Source organism: Sycon ciliatum, chromosome 1 (genome assembly GCF_964019385.1).
Source record: "Sycon ciliatum chromosome 1, ocSycCili1.1, whole genome shotgun sequence".
Classification (NCBI taxonomy): Eukaryota; Metazoa; Porifera; class Calcarea; order Leucosolenida; family Sycettidae; genus Sycon; species Sycon ciliatum.
In genome coordinates this window covers 57,240,611-57,260,742 of record NC_088643.1, presented here as the reverse complement: position 1 = coordinate 57,260,742, position 20,132 = coordinate 57,240,611, and the positions used below count along the sequence as shown (strand labels likewise).

General features: G+C 49.7%; 2 protein-coding genes across 3 annotated transcripts; one reads left to right on the top strand and one right to left on the bottom strand.

Annotated features, from left to right (window-relative positions):
• Nucleotides 1-239: 239 nt before the first annotated feature.
• On the top strand, nucleotides 240-13,519 carry LOC135804514 (nucleolar protein 9-like). Of its 2 annotated transcripts, none has more exons than XM_065318400.1 (5): nucleotides 240-1,409; nucleotides 3,244-3,531; nucleotides 4,122-4,340; nucleotides 5,517-5,834; nucleotides 12,455-13,519. In XM_065318400.1, the coding sequence occupies exons 1-4, from the start codon at nucleotides 342-344 to the stop codon at nucleotides 5,826-5,828; spliced, it is 1,887 nt and encodes a 628-aa protein (XP_065174472.1). In that variant the 5' UTR covers nucleotides 240-341; the 3' UTR covers nucleotides 5,829-5,834; nucleotides 12,455-13,519. The 2 variants fall into 2 exon arrangements, with proteins under 2 accessions (XP_065174472.1, XP_065174473.1); XM_065318401.1 differs by lacking the exon at nucleotides 12,455-13,519 and adding an exon at nucleotides 6,978-7,769.
• LOC135804515 (protein Wnt-7b-like) lies at nucleotides 8,170-19,553 on the bottom strand. Its single transcript, XM_065318402.1, has 4 exons — nucleotides 18,414-19,553; nucleotides 17,098-17,372; nucleotides 12,718-13,013; nucleotides 8,170-9,263 (listed from the first exon to the last, which is right to left on the bottom strand). Exons 1-4 carry the CDS (start codon nucleotides 18,596-18,598, stop codon nucleotides 8,745-8,747), a joined length of 1,275 nt encoding a protein of 424 aa, XP_065174474.1. The 5' UTR covers nucleotides 18,599-19,553; the 3' UTR covers nucleotides 8,170-8,744.
• Between the last annotated feature and the right edge of the window lie 579 nt (nucleotides 19,554-20,132).

The window sequence follows — 20,132 nt, the reverse complement described above, 5'->3', positions numbered from 1 at the left end:
GGAGATGATGAGGATACTCAAGTACTGGCAGATAGATGTAGTAAATGTACAAACAAAAAATAATTGAAAAAGTGAGCTAGGCCGGCCTGCATGTGCATGACGTTAGTGCTAGCTGCGTGATTTACGCGTGCATCGTTGCTATGTCGACGGTGAAACTCACTGTCCCATTTTTTGCATGCAACACAAATAATGCAATGTCTTTTCAAAAATACAACAACACAATATTATTATTATTTCTTTTCAATCAATGCTGTAGACATCGCAATCATTTTCACGCTGTAGATTCTGTGAAGCAGCTTAGTTCTGGGACATACCCGCGGCGTGGATGTTCAGTAATTAAAATGAATTCTCGGAGCAAATTGTCTGAGGATTCTCTTGGCTTCTTTCGCCGAGTATCCAGTGAGTTGGACAATGATGAGTCAGAAGTTGTGGATGACGAATTCTATGCCAATGTTTTCGACTACACATTCAAAAACAATCAATTGAAATTGTCTCGGGACAAGGTGGTATGCTGCATCCTGGAAAAAGCTCTCCGACTTGCTCCCGCTGCACATGTCCAGGAGTTTCTCTCGAACACTGTTGAGTATTTGGAGAGGTATGTTTCGGACAAGTATGCAAGCCACGTGGTGCAGACTAGCCTGAATCAGTGCCTGCGTATGACTCGAAGTCAAATGGCTGCTGTCAATGTCAATGAAGAGAGCGACTCACCGGATTCTCTGGTTGACATAGTTGTGAAAATTGGCAGTGGAATTGTCGGCAAGCTGAATGACTTTGTGTTTGACACGTATGGTAGTCATGTAGTGTGCTCGCTCATCCAGGTTATCTCTGGTGTGCGAGTTGGAGATGACATTGTCCGCAGTCGTGTTTCACAGAAGGTAGCCCAGAAAAAAACCGGAGCCGCAAAAGACAAGTCAGGAGCCGTGTCTGGCGCCGAAACAGTTTGGGGTGAGCTGCCCGAAGAGCTCAACAACGAGCTCGACTCCTTCTGCGATGCGTTTGTGAGCATGCGGGATTTCTCGCACTGCCTGACGGATCGTTCGGCCAGCAAAGTGCTTCAGGCTCTGCTGTACTGCACGCAGAGGCGCGACGAGAATCGCTGCAAGCACCTGTGTCGCCAGGTGCTGACGGCCTGCAAAGTGCTCAGCGCACAGGCAGATGATGGCACGCCGGCAGCAGCGGCAGCAGCAGCGGCGGCGTGCAACACAGGCGGCGCCAGTGCCATTACGCGCCTTGCCGAGGACTCGGTGGCCAGCCACGGCCTGGAGTGCATTCTGAAGGTGGCTTCGCCAAAGCTGGTGCAGCGCCTGTGTCAGCAGTGCTTCTCCGGTCAGCTGCTTACCATGTCACTGCATCATTCTGCTAACTATGTGGTGCAGAAGCTGTGTGATGCTCTTAGCACAGAAAACCAGGTACGTGTGTGCTGATTGCCTAGCATCTATAAATAACAGAGAGTTGAAGTGTACTGCAACGCTAGGAGGCTCCGAGCATTCCGAAAATGGGGGCATTGGAGCGGTGCATTGCTGGAATGTTGAAACAGACGAGTGTTCGGGACGCATGTTGCGTGCATATGTGTGTGTGTACGTGTGTGCGCGTGAATGCATATGCGTGTGCGTTTGTGTTAATGCGTGCATGTGTGCATGTGTGTGTGTGCGTGCGTGCGTGCGTGTGTGTGTGTGTGTGTGTGTGTGTGTGCCAGATAGTGTTGGGCCTGTTGCCAACGGGCTCGGCTGCTTGAAGGTGTATTGTTGTACCTACCACCTTTGTTGGTTTCAGGGTTCATATATTTTCTACTTTAAGTATACATACCTGTTAACCATGGACTGCTTCTGGTAGCCAGTGCAGGCTGTCGTAATAAAACGACTCATCCGTGTTCCATTCCCGTGCATGGTACATGCATGGTGCGACGGCACAATGACAGCTGTCGAAAATCACACGGAGTATTACAGGTGTTTGTTGGTGATTCCTGGTTAGTCGCTAGCCTTTCCCTACTCGAAGATGTTGCCGCCGCGAAGTCTGGGGTTTTGTGTTCGTCCTGGCGAAAACCGTGTTTTGATCCGTACAGGGAGACGAGAGATACAGTGCGAAGACGTATGATCTGTCCGAGAATCAGCGAAGAAGAAAGCTTCGCAGACGACCCGTCGTGGAAGGGAACAGAATGGAACATATACCAGTCGATGCCTGTCATGGTAGGGATGACTGCTACGAAGTTTTAGCTCCATGCTCCCCAGCGCTTTTTAGCGCCCGACGATAATTACCAAATTTCATCGATTTTCCATATGGATCAAAGCATAGTCTCCTGAATCTTCTCCAGTGGAGCTGAGTCGGGACGCTACAATGTCGAGACACGAAAACAGAACATGCAGCAACACACTGGAGCATCACATGCAGCTGCATTCTGCCTCGACGAAGAGAACAACACCAGCACCACGCATTTGGAAGACATTTCGAAGAAGATGAGGAACTACACACTGCGTTCAAAAACGCCTCTGTACTGTGCAGTATGCATGCGTGCATGCGCGAAGCACGGGGTCCGCAGATCAACTTCGTTCAAAAATCATTGTGCCACACGGGTTGTATCATTTGTGTGCGATCATGGCCTTTCTTCTTGACAAACAAAACTGAAGTTTTTCGATCTTCAAATCGCCATAGCGTCCTTGTCATGACTCCAAATCAGCTGAAACTTTGCAGGAGGAATGAAAATGCCATGCTGAATCGATTGGTACAATTTTCGAAGGGTTTCCTTGAAAATTAAATTTAGCCTGCACTGGCTACTTCTGGCTAGATTAACTCTTGTGTAATCAATGGTGCTAGTGAAGCTTATATCAGATCCACTCTGATTTAGCCACCCACACTAGTACCAAGTATTACCTTCACTGGGGGCAGGGGTACCTGCAGTTGGATCCCGGGACGGATACCCTGATGCCGTCAATCCTTTTTCTGCACCTTGTCCTCACCCACTTACTGAGGTGTGGTGAGCCCATAAGTGGGATCATTTCAAGTCCACCCTATTTTGGGGATTTCAGGGGGCGTCGGCCGTTGGGTGGTTCAATGGCCAATTGAGTCACCTTTCCAAGATTCCTTTTGAGTCTCTCTCCCCTCTCCCGGGGAGACCCACGGGACCAGTCTTGGCAGTGAGCAACTACAAGTACAAGTGTGTGTGTGTGTGTGTGTGTGTGTGTGTGTCTGTGTCTGTGTGTGTGTTTGGCTGTGTGTTTGGCTGTCGTGTTGGCTGCACATGAGCAGATGCTGCTGGTAGCTGGCGAGCTGCTGCCGTATCTGGAAGACGTGCTGGCCATGTGCCATTTCGGTGTCTGCATTGCATTGGTCAAGGCAGCCTCTCGCGTCGCATGCCAGCAAGCCGAGGTTGTCGAGGCTCTTCTGACCGCTTTCCACGCCACCGCTCAGCCAGAACGTTGTTGCCATGCCTTCCTTGCTCTGTCTGCACTGGACGCAGTGGATGCACCAGAAGAAGGTAACAAAGAAGAGGGTTCCGCAAACGATTCTAGTGCCACTGCTTCTACTGATGACAAGGTAAGATGTGCGGCGGACGTCTTTTAAAAGCATTCCAGATTGCTGTGGTTTGTTTGGGAATCAGTCTGAACAAAGGTTCTTCCCTGTCATGCCATGTATCGGAAGCGGGCATAACCGCGCACTGTGTCGTTATTAACATATCATGTAACATGTATATTGACATACACTGCATGCTCAGTAGCAGTGGTGAGGCTTCCTGCAGGTTCACTGCATGCTTGTCAAGCCAATTGCCAGTTTACCTGATATCTTCACTATAGCAGTATTTTCCGAGGTAAAAGGCCACCCCGGTTTGTAAACTGCCCCCCCCCCCCCCCACCCCACCCTCCCTAGAGGCAAAATGTCACAGCCTCCAACCCCCTTGCATGCAAAACGTCGCAGTCCAGTTTGTACTTGTAGGGATATTGAGCGCTCAGGAGAGTGCACGGCAAATTTCCCCTCACCAGACAGACATAGACACTTTTCACTTTTCTAGTGTTGCTTGTACAATAATTTCTAAGCACATCAAGCTTTGGAGGTTTGGCAATGTTTCGTTAAGTGTATCTCTGCCATCCGTTTCCGCTATTCTCTTTGTTTCCTTTTTGGATCACTAGGCATCCTCGCTGACAATATGCCCCCAAGGCTGCCAACTTGTCACTGGCTTATTGAGTATGGCCGACCCAGCTGCCGTGCTGGACAGCATTGTAGCACTCAGCAGCGACGATCTGGTGCGCCTCGCAACGGAGCAGGCTGGCAGCCGCGTATTTGATGCCTTCTACGAGTGCGCGGACGCTGGCAGCAAGCGGAAGCGTAAAATCGTGAAGAAGCTGAAGGTTAGTAGTAGTAGTAGTACGGTATAGTAGTGAGTACCCGCATTTGCCGTGTGCAAGCCTGGTCTTTACGGCTTTAAACTGGTGATGAGAAACACGGCTGGGTAGTCCAGCGTAGACCCTTTGGCTCTTATCGAATGTTGTTGTCACTTTGTCTGTGCCAATACAGTACTAGCAGCCCTCTGACCCTCAGATTCCAGTCCAATCACTACTGTAGACCATCTAATGTGTGCGACACTAAATTATCGCAATTCAGAAAAGTGGAGCAGTTCGCGACGTGTATCCCCCCCCCCCCCCCCGCAATTCTACTGATCCAGACAACATAATATGCAGGTACTAGAATTGCGTGATGCAGAAGCCAATAAAATGGGGAATTCACGTTGTCTAATTTTCGCAATCTAATGGCCTTCTCGAAAAATTTGAACTCGGATGGTGAGCCAATATAGTTATGATGAAGATAGGAGAAGGACAAAATGTTATGAGTTATGACAAACTGTCCACCAACGTAACCAGATCTTATACAGTCAGCGAGTGCGACAAAATGGCACAAAACTGACAAGGAGTACTGAGACATTCGGCGACCTGACACCTAGCTCCAACACTTCTCCAAGGCGCAAACCAACAACCTTCCAACTTAGAAGGCTCAGATTCAGGTTCTTGGACCTTTCCGAACCTGAGCCTTCCAAGTTGGAAGGTTGTTGGTTTGCGCCTTGGAGAAGTGTTGGAGCTAGGTGTCAGGTCGCCGAATGTCTCAGTACTCCTTGTCAGTTTTGTGCCATTTAGTCGCACTCGCTGACTGTATAAGATCTGGTTACGTTGGTGGACGGTTTGTCATAACTCGTAACATTTTGTCCTTTTCCTTTCTTCTCGAAAAACACGAACATTTCTACGTCTCGAATATCAGGCGGTTGACAGCACCGGCCGGTACTGGTATGGCACCTGGGTGTGAAGGAAACTACGTCAAAGGTTCATTCAAGCAGAGCACTTGCATCATCATGGCTTCTGCCTGGCGCAGCGCTTTCAAGCCCTATTGGTGCAACTCTGCAAAGGATCTTCAGCAGGGAGTAGTCAAATACCGGCATTTTTGCTACTCCCTGATTTTTCAGTTAACTGAAATTCTGGAATGTAGTCTGTCTTGTGTCTGTGGTGATATTCTATTGTTTTTGTGTTGGTTTTCAGGGTCATTTTGTGCAGCTGGCATGCCACAAGGTTGGCAGCTACGTGGTTGACGCATGCTACCGCAACAGCAAGTCTAAATCTCGTCAGGAAATGGCCGAGGAGCTTCTGGCCGAGGAACACAAGCTCAGGGAGAGCTTCTTCGGTAAACACGTCATCCGCAACTGTGAGCTCAGCGATCTAAAGATGAACTCTTTCGCAACGCCAGCCAAACATACGAATAAGAAAAGAGTGTATTCCGACACTGTGGATGGTGACGCGGAGCTGACTTCCCCTCCAGCCAAGAAGAAGGCAAAGAAGGAGAAAGGTGGCTGAGTTACAGTAAGATCCTGTGAAGGCTGTTACATGTATGCCATCATGCGTTGTCAGTCCTGCACGCTGGTGCTTGTTTCTCTTGAGAATTAGTATTGGGTGCCACCTCCCAATGGCTAGTGTAGGGTTAGGTCACTAAGCCATGTCTGCCCGTCCAACGAAGATCCAGCAGTGCGGCGGGTCGTTTCCTACGTTTTGTACTCTGTAGTTTATCCATTTAGTGCGCGTGCCGGCGTTGAAATGAACCGGCGGAACTTTCGGTCCACGGCTTCGATTGTGCGAAGTGTTTTTATTGGGTGGAGTGGGGGTGGCATTGTGCTGTTATAGAGTGATAAAGGCCACTCTAACACTAGAAACTCGTCTCACAGCTGGCCTGTGACGGCTTGATTCCATGGTTCTCCTAGTTGTTCTACGGGTGTATCAAGTGTGTACACACATGTTCCCCACGATATGTCGTGTAGACCATGGACTTTTTCTTGAATTCCTTGATCTAATGTTTTCCTTTTCGGGAGGAAGCTCACCGTCTTGTTTGTGAATCCTGATTTTTCAGAGGCCAGGTCCTCCCTGAACTATCATGGCTATTGTTTTGCAATTGGGGAATTCCCTTCTTCCCAGTTGTGAAGAGATCGGCCAACTGGAGCTCGGTCTCTCTAAGTTCTAGTATTTTCTTACCCCTATACACAGTAGCCACGTTTTTGTTGGGTCTAGTCATCTACTGTATTTGGTGTTGCTTTGTTGTGGTGTTTCCGTGAGTATGGCAGTGACTGAGAGTCTTAGTTGTGATCAGTCAGCTGGATAGAACCTCGTGTGGTGTTGTAGTGAGCAGTACAGGCCGGACAGTGCAGGGTGCTGGCTGCTGGGGGTGTTTGGTGTGACTCTGTGAGCACGTTTGTAACGACTAGCTTGTCTCTCGGCTGCCTCTTGTTGATTGTGGCCTCCGTGTCGAGTGTGTGTGTGTGTGTGTGTGTGTGTGTGTGTGTGTGTGTGTGTGTGTGTGTGTGTGTGTGTGTGTGTGTGTGTGTGTGTGTGTGTGTGTGTGTGTGTGTGTGTATGATAAGTGTGTTGGGGATGAGGTAGATGTCAGGTGTCTAAGTATTAGCCCTGTAATTGAGGATCAGCCTATCTAACATGGCTGTGTGCTGCAATTCCCAGGGATAACGTGATTGGAGTGAAGCGTTGTGGATATGCGGCTGTGATGCATGCTGGTGGATCCTTTTGTCAACAAGGCCTCTCATTCTTGTTATATCTTTGCCATGGAGTGTTTGCTCAGCCCAATTGAAATCAGCATACCGTGGTATCTTGTCTAACAGTGTCCTCTGTTCCTAGTCGTGACAGCATTTTCTCCTCGAGGAGTGATTACTGCAGCCGATACTTGGGCCATCATTGGGTGGCCTGCTGGCGAGGCAAACCACAAGTTTTCTAATTGAACTGGATGGCATCCATTCATTGTTTTCTCATGCTCACCAGGAAAGGGGCCAAATTGCTTTATTTCACCTTCATTTGTGTACTACAGGCCTTCACTTGACCAATGTCAGTATGTTGATATGTGCTATTGAGTTCTTTTGTAGTTATGATATTAATTTGTGGTCACGCCTTGATTGACGTGCATATTTAGTGACCTTTGAGGCACACTGCTTGCTGCATATGCCGACAAACTGAGTAGAGGGAGGTCTTGGCACTTTGCGGCGACTAAGGAGAGCTTGTCGGGGGGCAGTCTGATCAACTTGTACAGGTGCATGTAGTAGGGTGGCGCCAGGTCAGCTGTGTGGCCATCTGGGAATTTTTGAGCCACTTGTACTTGGCGCCTGACAGTGCATGCTGCTGTGGCTGTTGTGTATCATCATTTTGTGTCTAATCTTCTTGGCTTGCTGGACATAGAGTTACTTGTTGTGTGACTTTGTATGGAATCTGCTGACTCAACTCATCCGATGCATGTATGAAGTTATGCTTTGCTAGAGTCTAGTCTGATCACATTCATCACCCGGTGCTGCTGATTGGGCTTATCTTGCTATTGGGATATTGTCTAGTGCTCCCGTGGTGCCTGCAGCTGGTTTTAGTGTTGGCTTTGATCTGCTTTGCAAATGAAGGGAGGAAACACTCCATCTCTCTCTTTCTTTCTTTCTATCTCTCTATCTCTCTCTTTCTTTCTCTTTCTCTTTCTCTCTCTCTCTCTCTCTCTCTCTCTCTCTCTCTCTCTCTCTCTCTCTCTCTCTCTCTCTCTCTCTCTCTCTCTCTCTCTCTCTCTCTCTCTCTCTCTCTCTCTCTCTCTCTCTCTCTCTCCCTCCCCCACACAATGCAATCCTTCCAGCTGCACACACTAGTAGTCTTGGTGCGGTTTGTATACTCAAGGGTGCCATCCTTTGCCAGTCAAAGTGTCATTATAGTGGGCATTTGGCAATAAAATTCGATTGGACAATTCTCTGGGGCTCCGTGAATTTGGAGTAGGTCTGGACAGTAGGGTGGTGGGAATGGGCATTAGGAATAGGAATGCACAAGATAATAGAATTTAGTTCATCATTCAGTGCTGTGTTCAACAAGGATTGGCTTAGCTCGGCCTGGTGTCTCAACTGAATTAAATAGAAATCATTTTGGAGGAGCAGTCGCAGCTGCTTCTAGTCCTACTGCTTCTCTCTTCTCAAGTCAATATTAATCTTCAATAATATAGTGTGGACAGGCTAGTCATTGTACTGGGAGCCCCATCGGTTTCTTTTGTCAAGTGTTTGTTCGTCGTTGACACGCACAGCATGGTATGATCTGCACTGCTGGTACGGAGTTCTTGCTCGTGTCTGCTAGCCCTGGTGACACTCACGTGCACGCTGTGTGTGCATACACGTTGAGTATTATCCAGCTTGCTGCCGTGGTACACGCAAGCATGCACGCACGCCATGCTGCCTGCTGCCACGCACGCCATGCTGCCTGCTAGCCGCAGTAGTAGGACTTGTACACGTAAATGCAGTAGCGTCGGCAGCGCGAGCCGACCTTGCCGCTGCCGATGGTGATGCCCCATTTGCAGCAGCGCCTCCGCCGGTACTTCCTGTCCAGCGGCTCCCGTCCGCAGCACAGCTTGTTGCACTCGCGCTCGTGGCCCACGGTCTTGGAGCAGACTTCGCCGCGGGTACCCGGTATGCCCCGCACCGGGTCTGGCGTGCAGAAGTCTGGCGACTCGTTTGTGTAGTGCAGCTGGTACAGCGAGATGTTGAGGCCGACGTGCTGCCTGGCGGGACGGGCGTGCTGTTTGACGGCACGCGCCAGCTGCAGCAGTGGCCGTCGGTCCGGCGAGCCGCGGGCCACGATCACCTTCTTGGCTTGCCGGTACTTCTTGGCCAGCGTCTGTGCGGTTGTGGACAGGTCCGGTGTGACCATGATGCAGGTGCGCATGATGCATGACGACGACACGCCGTGGCATCTACAGCTGATCCGCTGCACCGATTCCAGAGCCTGTTTTGGCAAACACACGAGAGCATGCACGCACACACGCAAACACGCAAATAACAGTGTCAGTGTCGTGAAGAAAGCTGTCTTTCGATCGTTGTACGCGTACCAGTAAAGTGTGCTTCGTTTGTTAACCACATGGTGTACATGTATCCTGTACCAGTAACCTCTAGTACATATACATGCCGATGCACCTGCTACAAATACATTGACCAGATGCAAGCACTTGGGAGTGTTCTGTGGCTGCGGTATCGAAATTTCTTGACAAAGCTTATTTGGGTTGGATTAGCGGTGGCTATAAGTATTTGTTTGCTGGATAATTGACCAGTGTAGTTGTTTTAGATGAGTTCCAGGTTTCTTTCTGTTCACAGATCGTGTGTTCGTTTCACTTTTATCTCGTACGGGCGTGAGCTGTTCGGTAGTCATTTTAATCGACTATAGTATCAAGTAATAAGGACTTGTGAGTTTCTCGTGACGGCTGGCTCTGTGAACAGTGGTCAGGGTGATGGACTACTGGCTTGTGTGTGTTTCTCGCCGATGGCTGCCTTGTCCAACACCACGCAGAAGGTGGTCACACGGAGACAACCGTGAACCGTGTACTGGCTTGTGTGTGTGTGTTTCTCGCCGATGGCTGCCTTGTCAAACACCACACAGGAGATGGTCACACGGAGACAACCATGAACCGTGTTACAGCTGTCCTCCGGGTGAATGTTCCTAAACTAAACTAAACGTTGTCTGTTTGTGCCTCGGGGGTCGAGTGCTCTCACACCTGTGTGTACAACTGTCTTGTCGTGTTTTGGCGTAGGGCAAGGATTGGTTGTTAGCCTGCGTTTGCTAGTCCAGGTCTGCTGTCTGTCAGCTGAGTGGGCAAAGAAGCGAAGCAAGCATCTACAACTCCCTAGAATGATATGCTGTAACTACAGAGCCTGCAGCCGTTAGCAGTGTGATTGTCCCGGGTAGCGGGTAGAAAGTGGGTAGAAAGTGCACCCGTGGAATGCACCTGTTCGTGTTACTCTAACTGTTCACTGTTCCTCTATTACCTTAGGTGATTGGCACTGCTATTGTGTAGCACTGTATATAGTACAATTATAGCACCGTCACTTCTCCAACCTAAAAGGCATCGTGCTACCTGTGTCTTGTGATCGTTTTGGAACGAATGCCTGCCATGACATAGGCTTCTACAAGTCATTCCATGTCTTTCTGCTAACAGTGACTTCTTGTGTGTGGGGAGGGTGTGGCAATATCAGGCTGATAGTTGTGTGGGCATTTGTGTAATGCTCTGCAGCATGTTGCTGCCCAACACCGTTCCTCTGCTAGGCCAGGGGTGGATGTACTGCTCATACTTGTCCACTGTGCACGGTGTATATGGCTGTGCCTGAGGTGCTCAGGGGATGGATGTACTGGTCACACTTGTATACTGTGCACGGTGTATATGGCTGTGACTGAGGTGCTCAGGGGATGGATGTACTGGTCACACTTGTATACTGTGTTTGTATGGCTGTGGCTGAAGTGCCCAGGGGACGTGCTGGTCACACACTTGTGTATACTGTATTCTGTGTATGACTGTGACCGAAGTACCCAGGGTTACCATTGACTACCTGGATAATCTGCCCTCCTCTACTTGCCAATGTGGCTTGTAAACAAAAAGTTTTGCCCGTTTGCCTTACAACTGGCGATACAATTGTGCTGAGAAACACCACCAGCTCAGGAAGTTTGGCTTGTTCCAGGCCACTCTGCACTACTACAAGTATGATCCAGTGCGGGTTTTGTTTTGTACCCGTGTTGAACTCCCTGTGGGATGATGACCTGCTCTACTGAATACGTCTCCTGGCCTATGTTTTAACTAATCCTGCAGTCCCTGAGTTGATCTTCATTGTCCCTGCAGCACAATCATGTACTGTGGGGCATTGTACTAAGCTTGGCGAGATTCAGAGCTGCCACAGAGTAGGAGCATGGCTCGCCCGTTCTACCACTCAGTGTGTAGTCCTGCAGGGGATGCACAGCCCTGTTGAATGATGTAGGATGCTGCAAATAGTTGCTGATTATCCCACTTCTGGACTGGGTGCCCCTGCTGTTACAGATGCATCTCTCTGGGTGGCAGCCAGTGCAATGACTGTAGTTCTAGTTTAGCCCGCTGGGACTACTGCCGGAAGGGTCGGTCCCCGGGAGTCCTGGTGCTCTTCGGGCCTCCTGCCTGCAACTGTGTTTTTCATGTTGTGTCTAGACACGTCGGGTTGTGACTGGAGTGTGAGTAGTGCTTAGGCTTCTTTCTGCTCCTCACATAGCTATGTTACTCTACCCTGACCTACACTCCCACTTGCACTGCCTATCCCAGTCCCACCAGTACACTGCTAACATCCCTGACCTTACAATCACTTGAAAACTTTGCCTTGGGGCAGGACACTCACTTATCCTACAGACCCCTCTCCAAAGAACACGTTTGCTGGAATTCCCACTGCTTCCTCTTGCAGCATGCCAGGAATTCTGGCTCAGGGCGACAGTTTATGGTGCTGCAGTTGTGTTGTGTGATTGGTGTCTCCCTCATCGGCCTCTGTTTGACCATTCTTCTGAATTGACAAGTGTGAGGCTAATCCTTGGTGTATCGAATTTCCGGTGGTTTCTAATTCTGCCAGTTTCTAAGTTGAGCATGTACGTCAGCAGTATCCTGTGAAGCAACCCAAGGTCCTAGTGTGCTTGTTCTCCGGGGAATTAGTTATGCTGTCAGTGTGTTGTTGAATAGCTGATCTCTGTATGCTGGGAATGAGCATAACTTCACCCTGTTCTCCATACATGGTTACTTCACTAGAATGGTTGTGGTTATCCGAACAGAGCTTGGTGCGTGGGGTGGTGGTGCAGCAGCTGAGGCTGTGTGCGTGTAGGGTTTTTTTTTAGTGGAGTTTCGGCAGGCCTCAACTTGCTTTCTCGTGCGAATGCCGCCTGGTGAGCGGATGTGTGTGTGTGTGTGTGTTTGGGGGGAGGGGTGGGGGGGGGGGGGGGGGGGGGGGCAGAGCTGCGGGCCAGGAGGTGTTGGCTAACCTAAGGGTCATAGATTGCTTTGCTTAGACAGGGATATCAAGAGTAGGCAAAGTGGCAAGCAGCCAACCGCATTCTATTCACTGCCAATGTTTACTAGACACACGTTTGTGCCTTGTGGAAATCAATTGCTGTCTTCTGCCTGTGTCTCTCTTTCTCTCCAGAGTGCCTGTGTGTTGGCCGGAAGTCTTATTGCTCATATCAACAATCTTGCCGTGGCGCCTGCAGGAGCAATTAGCAGTGTCTTGCAACTATTGTCTATTGCTGAATACCTGGCAATGAGCAGGCAAGACCCTCTGGACTCTCGCGCTTATCTACCAGTAAAAGTCCACGCAAAGTTTCCCGGTGCTCCTTGACAATGCCATGCATGGTCCATGCTGCAAGATGAGCCTGCTGCTCCTACGGCTAGAGTACGACCTGCACTTACCAACTCTCCGGCGGCGTTGTTGAGAACTTGCATCAGCGGCCGAGGCCGTAGCTGGTTCTGGCGCCGTGCGTTGGGCGGATTGGCCAGGCGCCGCACCAGGTTCCGACCGTAGACCATGTTGACGGAGCAGTTTCCCCATTCCCAGTTCTGCGCCTGGCCGTTGTGGAACGATGCGCCGGCATCTTGGCCGCACGGACAGCGGTCTGCCAGGTAGCCCTTGCCGCACGACCGCGCGATGCTCTGAATTAGAGAAGCCGTCATCAGAGCGTGCAGGAATGCCCCTTCCCGTGTCGTCCCTGATACACATCGTTTAACACAGAAGGGAAACAATAAGACAAGGTCAATTCACCGCGTGCACGCGCACGCCCACACACACGCACAAACACACATGCACGAACTCTGAATGCTTCCCTCTGTCCATCATTGGCCATGCTCAATATTCTACATTGCCAGACATGGAGTTAATGACCCATTTCTGAGAAAATGTCCAACAATTGTGCTGCTTTGTGCAAAGTACCTTCATTGCACACATATGTGGGTTGTGTTCCCTTGGGGTCTTGTCGACTCCCACGCATGCGCACGCACATCCATCCGTTTTCAGTTGGACAATCTCAGTGACTTTACACCTGCGGTGTAGGGGTCTGACTGGGTTGCCACTGCACACTCACTGTGCTTACTGAACTAGACTATAGGCGTCAAGAGTGGTTAGAATCCCGAGTGGTGGCCTAGGATCTGAAATATGCCAAGATTGTCAACCTTCTGTTTTGCTGCACCAGGTTTTGATTGCTGGTTGCTCAGTTCAGTGATGACTTTGTGTGCCAGTGCGCAATCACTGGCAGAGGAAGGGGGATTGTACTCTATAGCCTGATGTGGCTGTGGGGCGTCAATTTTGATATTGCATACCTCCCCAATGATTCCAGGATCAGCGCCATTGTCTGTAGCTGTTGATGCACTCCAAATGCTAAATTGATCTTGGCCAGTTTTTCCTGCCCCATTACTGGATGCATTCCACGTAATTACAGCTCAGTATCAAGTAGTTTTGCAGGCAGGCGCTAGGCGGGCAGGTCAGCAGGCGGGGCGGGTAGGTCACTTCCACTTGAGTAATGTTTATGGGTTTTGACAACACAGCTCAGTCACAGTGTCAATCTGCAGGAATGGTAATCAGTGGGGAGGAGGGCTAAGTGGCTGCACGGGCCTGTAGGTTCACAACTAGCAGTGCTAGTACACTAACAGTACTAGTACATTCTTATCATTATGCGTTTTCTGTCTTTCCCTGTGCTGTGTGGAGGTTCTTTATGGTGGAACCCCTTTTTAGAAGAGCCTGGTAAGGGCGTGTGTGTGTGTGTGTGTGTGTGTGTGTGTGTGTGTGTGTGTGTGTGTGTGTGTGTGTGTGTTGCATGTCACGACCTCAATACTAGCAGGCAATACCAATAATTGAGTTTGCAATGCACCTCCTTGACCTGGCTCAGGACTGAGTGTCTACTGTGCAGTTTTGCTTGCCTGCCTGTGGTCTTTGTGCTATATCTGTCCCATTCCACCAGGGCTTTTGTTCCTTCCCCAACTATAGTGGGTCCATTGTTATAAGCCTGATGCCTGTTTTGACTCACTATAAATATAATACCGGTTCAAGTAATGGCCTTATGCAACAACAACCAGCCCATGGAGTCTAGACTAAACATCACTGGTTTCTCTTCTGAAGGTAGAGTTGATCTAATCTGGATTCTTCCTTTCCCCCATCATCATTCCTCTGTGTCACTACAAGCAGCATTATGTGCTCTGCAACCATTGGTCAGTTTTCACTTGGCAAGACTGTAGTGCATGACACTCACACATCCGGGCAGATCATCTCGGCGGGCCGATTCTGCGCAGTGCATGCTTGAGTAATGCCATGTATGACTTATGAGGCTCAGAGCTGTGCAGTGTTGCTAAACGTGAAAAGGCTCTGAGTAGCAGAAGAAACCATTTTGGTCTCAGTTCTTTTGTCTGGGCATCGTGACAACAAGCTGCGTGATTCCGGAGTTGCACAGTGAGCCACACCACTGTACTACTGTACTAGTAATCATTGACAGGGCACCCATCCATTACAGTCAGATGCATGCATCATGGCAAGGCAGTAATGTCTGCTGACGATATACATGTAGCACAGTGAGTAAACATGAACAAGCCCATAGTCCTATACGAGTACACGCCACTTTGAGGAGAATCTTGTGCTGGTACTGGGTCTCATACTGATGGAGCACAGCATCTACGGTTATGGCGTGCTTCTAAGTTTCTAAGGACTAAGGTAATTTATTCTAACACTGCACTTCAAACGTTTGTCAGTTTTGTTGAATTGGAAATGTCCGCTGACACCATGGTCGAATGCCGGTGCTAATGGTCTAATTATTCAGCTATGTCTGAAGATCTCCAAGACCCAGCTATCATTAGCAGCAAAGGTGCCCGGCACATTCCTGACACGGCACATCACGTGAAGTGCACATGTGCTGGCATTGAGTTGTGTTTTTACAACTGAATGGCCCCAGTTGCAGTATCATCCAGCCTTCGTTGGTACCCAACTGTTGCCCTTCCTGCGACCACATCACACCCAAGGTCTCATTCCCGTCTGACTCCCCTCCAGCCCTGGATTTTTCAAAGAATAGGATGAAGTCCTCCTGGTGGGATACTATCATGAGGTCAAACGTGCAGAGAAGGATGCATTCTCCCTTTCCCCTTTATGTGGCTACAGACAGCCGCTCAAAATAGAAGCCACGTGATTGCAAGAGCGCATACATGTACGTGTAACTCCTGGCGTTATGTACTGGGGAAGCTGGTAGAAGTAACCTTCATTGGGAATTCCTGCTTTGCCCCTCCTTACCGTTGCTTCCAGTCCCCCCACCCCCAACACACACACAGTGTCACATAGTGTCACATAGTCACATAGTCCATGCTCCCAGTCACTTGCTTGAGCTAACCATCCTTTCATGTCTAGCAGTGCCACTGTTGTAGGGCTGGGCTCGTGATTGTTGCTGTTCTGGAAGACAAAGCTGACTAACAGTTAGCTGCTATAGGGAGTGCAGGGAATAGCTCTTGCACCGCTAAGCCCGGGTCTGTACAAGAGCAGCAGCAGCAGTACTTGACCTGTCTGCTGTGGAGGAGCGACTGGACTGCTGATAGAATACATTATGGGCTATATCATGCAATATCCCTGGGGCCTGGTGAGGCTGAGACGCCAGGTCATTCAACTCATAGCTCACTAGTAGCCCCAGACCTAGTGAAGTCAGCCATCACACAATGCATTGTTACTCCTCCAGTCTAGATGCGGCTAGTAGCCATGCAGCTCAGTAGACAGGGTGACTTGCCAGTTCTGTGAACTCTCCCCAGCCCATAGCACTGAGCAGGGGGTGTCATGGCCATGAGGCATTAATTTCTTGCAGCCTCTAGTGTGCTCTGGCTTCCACTAGGTTGGAGGAGGAGAAGGTGAGTAGAGGATTTCGGACACCCTGCACTCTCTTCCCTGGTCACTTCATTGCCCTCTCAGGCAAACAATGGCTCCACTCAGCGCGGCACTCCAGGATTCTATAAACTGATGCAATGTGATATGCTGCCATGGCGGTATTTTGGAGCAACTCCGGGTCAAGAAGATACCCCACCGTATCACTGTAAATCAGAGATCACCACTAGGAGGGGTAGTGACTATCAGTTATCTATGGACTGATGCCTTGGCCTGGGTGAGATATCATCAAACACATGCACCGTGACACATCACTCCATCAACTAACTGCACTGCCATGGCGGCACTGCATGCTGGATGACTGCTTGAATCACCAATGATTCCGAAATGCCACAAACTGCCCATTCTTCTTCCAATGGACTGATGGGAAAGTTTCTTGTCAGGGCGTTATCATATCAATTACCTCACTATTTGATTCCACTAATCATACCCTGCACACCCTCTAGTCCGCATTAATAAACTGATTAATGACCCAGATCATAATCATTAGCACTATGATTTACAGCAACAGGGGCATGGCCGTGGAGAGTATGAAACAACTGTGCACGTTCAGAGTGTTACTAAGGTATGCCAACTACAAATACAATACACAAAAAAAACAATGTAGTTCTACAATCAGTCATGTAGGTCTCCATCTACACTACAGTATTATACAGTGCAGGCAACTGAAATCCGACCCCCTGAGCGGTGGGTTCACATTCTTTGCGATGTGAGCGCATCGCCTCCTTTCTGCAAAACACCCCCGGTTTTGTTCAGACCCAGTGGCCCAAGAACATGCAGGTTTCCACCATTACCACTGATTTCCAACAGAGGATTATGCTGGGTGCTCGGTTCTATTTGGGCTACAGCGAATAGTCCTATGAACACACAAACCGAGAATTGCGGCTTACCGGCGAGCACGGCGTCTCCGAACAATTTGCTGCTGTTCTGCTCAACTGCACAGCTCCACGTGTTGTCCTTCATGACCTTCTTGCACTGAGCTATGCCCTCGGTACGACCTCGCTGAATCGTCGTCCACAGCGGTTCGTCGCGTCGCAAGCATTGCGAGTGCGATTCAAGAGGAGCGCCCTCCCGGACCTTGCAGCGAAACGGAAAGTGCGAAAAGCGGGTCGGATACGCGTCTGAAGTGCCGTTCGCGACGACAAACGTTGGCGAAAGAGCCATCCTGGATCGTACAACAATGTCAGTACACAGAACAGAATAGGAATACTTTGAAGGACACTAGAGAAGGAACATTCACAATCGCTACTCACTTTCAAGGAACAATAATTGAGCTTGTTCGTCGCCTTTGACAAACAACACTCGACACGACGGTATTGTCAGCATGGCGCTTAGCACACCTAAGCACAAGTGAGTGAGAGTGCGAAAAGGAACTCTCCATTACGCCCCTCTGCGTCAATCCAATTAGGCAGACACCACACGTACAACGCGGACACAGGGCCAAGAAGCACTGCCTTTTTCTTGTCGCTACTTCACGCTGCGGTCGAAATCATTGATCAGAAAATGAACAATGGTGGAAGGTCACCATCGTCGCTCCGGCGGCGTCTTTGGTGAACATATTTGCACAGGTAAGTCGAGCGGATGACTGTACGAGTTTGTGATGCTGGTTTTTAAAATAATTATTATATTTTTGTCTTCACTTCTCATTCTCAATTCTCTCAGTCTTCACGCCTTTCTTGCTTGCTGTCACGCTTGGCTGAAAGTTTTGTCCGTCTTCAGACTCTTCTATTTTGAGCAAAGGTTCTGCATGGCTGACTGAATGACAAACCATCAAAACGTCTATTCCTAGTGTTTAGATGGTATCACCTCAATTCTCTCCTAGCGTTCTGCATGATTGTGATCATGTGCGCTTTTATGTTCCGTCGACCTCTATTATGATGGCGCATCCAACGTCTTTTAGTGCTCTGTTTCAATGGAGCCGTTTTCGACGTCCGGCCATATTGCACAGCAGATGGAGTAGAAAGATTGCCTTCCTTTCTGAAATGAACTGCGGTGGGGACCTTCAGGATAATTATCTTCCAGGTGTCGGCCGGGGCATCGTTTTTAGGAAATAGCGATTGAATCCTTCTGTTCTTTGCATGCAAGTCGATATGTAGCTAGACCAGAAAGGAAGAAAGAAAGAAAGAGAGAGAGAGAAAGAGTCCTCTGATACTCCGCTTTAACGTTTTCCCGTCGTATTTCCGACCTTGACTGACCAATTACTTACCACCAGACATCCGCAGCATGTGGTGCGTGTTGGGTCGGTGGTACCGCCGTAGACCTCGTCTGATTTCCCGCAACTGTTGCGTTTGAAGCCACCGTCGCGTTTCCCGTTCCGTTTCCCAGACAGCACACCCACACGGAACATTTGAAGACCAATGCAGCCGAGCAGACTCGTGGTACAGACGACATCCTTGCTCCGTATGCGACGCAGCCGGTAAGGATAGCGTCTCCAAGGATATAATCTGCTTGCGCTTTTCAGAGCAATAACGGTCTCTCTGAAAGAACCGGCAGGATTAGTGATCTCCCGGACTTGATCTCTCGTCTACTACCAACTCAACGCTTTCTTTTCCAGCCTTCAAACAATCTCTTATATTCAGACAGCTTGCGTAGCATAACTCACTCGCTGCTGGCAGGGAGGTGTTGAGATAAATACGTCGCAATGGCGTGCACGGTGTGATCTATGCGAGCAAGGCGACACTTGCGGAATGACTTCAAAACCTGTCGACGTGCCCACTTTGAGCTCCTCCTCCTCAGCACTGCCCAGTGATCAGATGGTGACCAGCTTGTGCGGTGGCTGTACCACTGCCAGCTGCTGCTGACACTCAGTCAGTATCCAATGACGTGTAGGGCGATGGTTACAGCCGGTCTCGGGAACACGCACATCAACTGCTCTGCAGAAATATGCAGGGCTGAGGAATACCACCGTTCCTTTTTCAGCGTCTTACTTTGTCGCCAGCTGATATCATCGCAGAATGTTGGTCGTTGGTAATCTCGCTGCTCAGAGGTGCTAGGTGCCAGCAGCGTTGTTGAAAGTGGTGACGGGAATCAGCACTCTTTTCCTCTGACACTTGTCAGCCGATCAAGCAGGACAGGACTACACTGGACAGGTCAGGTAGTATTTCCGACCCCGACCCTGAGTGCCTGTCAGACGGTATCATTCCGCATAAGACTCGCCGCACTAAGTCGCCAGCACTGTTGTACACGCTCTGTGAGTGTGAGTGGCACACATGTTCAGAGAGGTGGTGCGAACGTTGAAATACTTGTGTGGTTTCAACCGTTTGCCATCACACTGTCCATTTGCGATACATTTCTGTGACGCTCGGGCAAAAACGCCACCGTCGCTGTACGTGCAGTACGTGCAAGTATCGGGTTGGTTTCGGTGTGGCAGCGATGACATGATCTAGCCAACGCTTTCTCAACCCCCGTACTACGCCAGCAGCGACAGTTCCGCAGTCAGCCACTACATCTACTACTAGTAGGCTATCGCAGTACCAGTAGCATGACAATAGAAAGCGGGCCAGTTATGCTATGGTTTGCGTACGACGGCGGGGCTACGCTGGTCTGCTGGAGCCTCGGGGCTGCCCAGCCAAGTTGGCTTTCATCAAAAGGATTTTGAAGAGGTCGATTGGCTGCTGAACTGCGAGCCCATTTAGCCTTTTGTTTTGCTTGGTGCTTGTGGGAGAGCTGAGCCAGCAGCGGGCCCCCGAGCTCAACTTGGTGTTGATGCAAGCATGGGATGGCACGGACTGAAAGGCAATGGCAATGGCAATGGCATTGGCAGGGGTTAGACACTCGGCTTGCAGGTCACGAATGTGAGACAGTGAGGTGGTGACCTAACGGTTGGTACTGCTTAGTCTGGGCCTCTTCACACTCAGTGATACGTCCCTATAAACAGTGTGTTTAGCAGTGCCGTATGACCGTATTGCCTGAGTCGCTTTTTAAA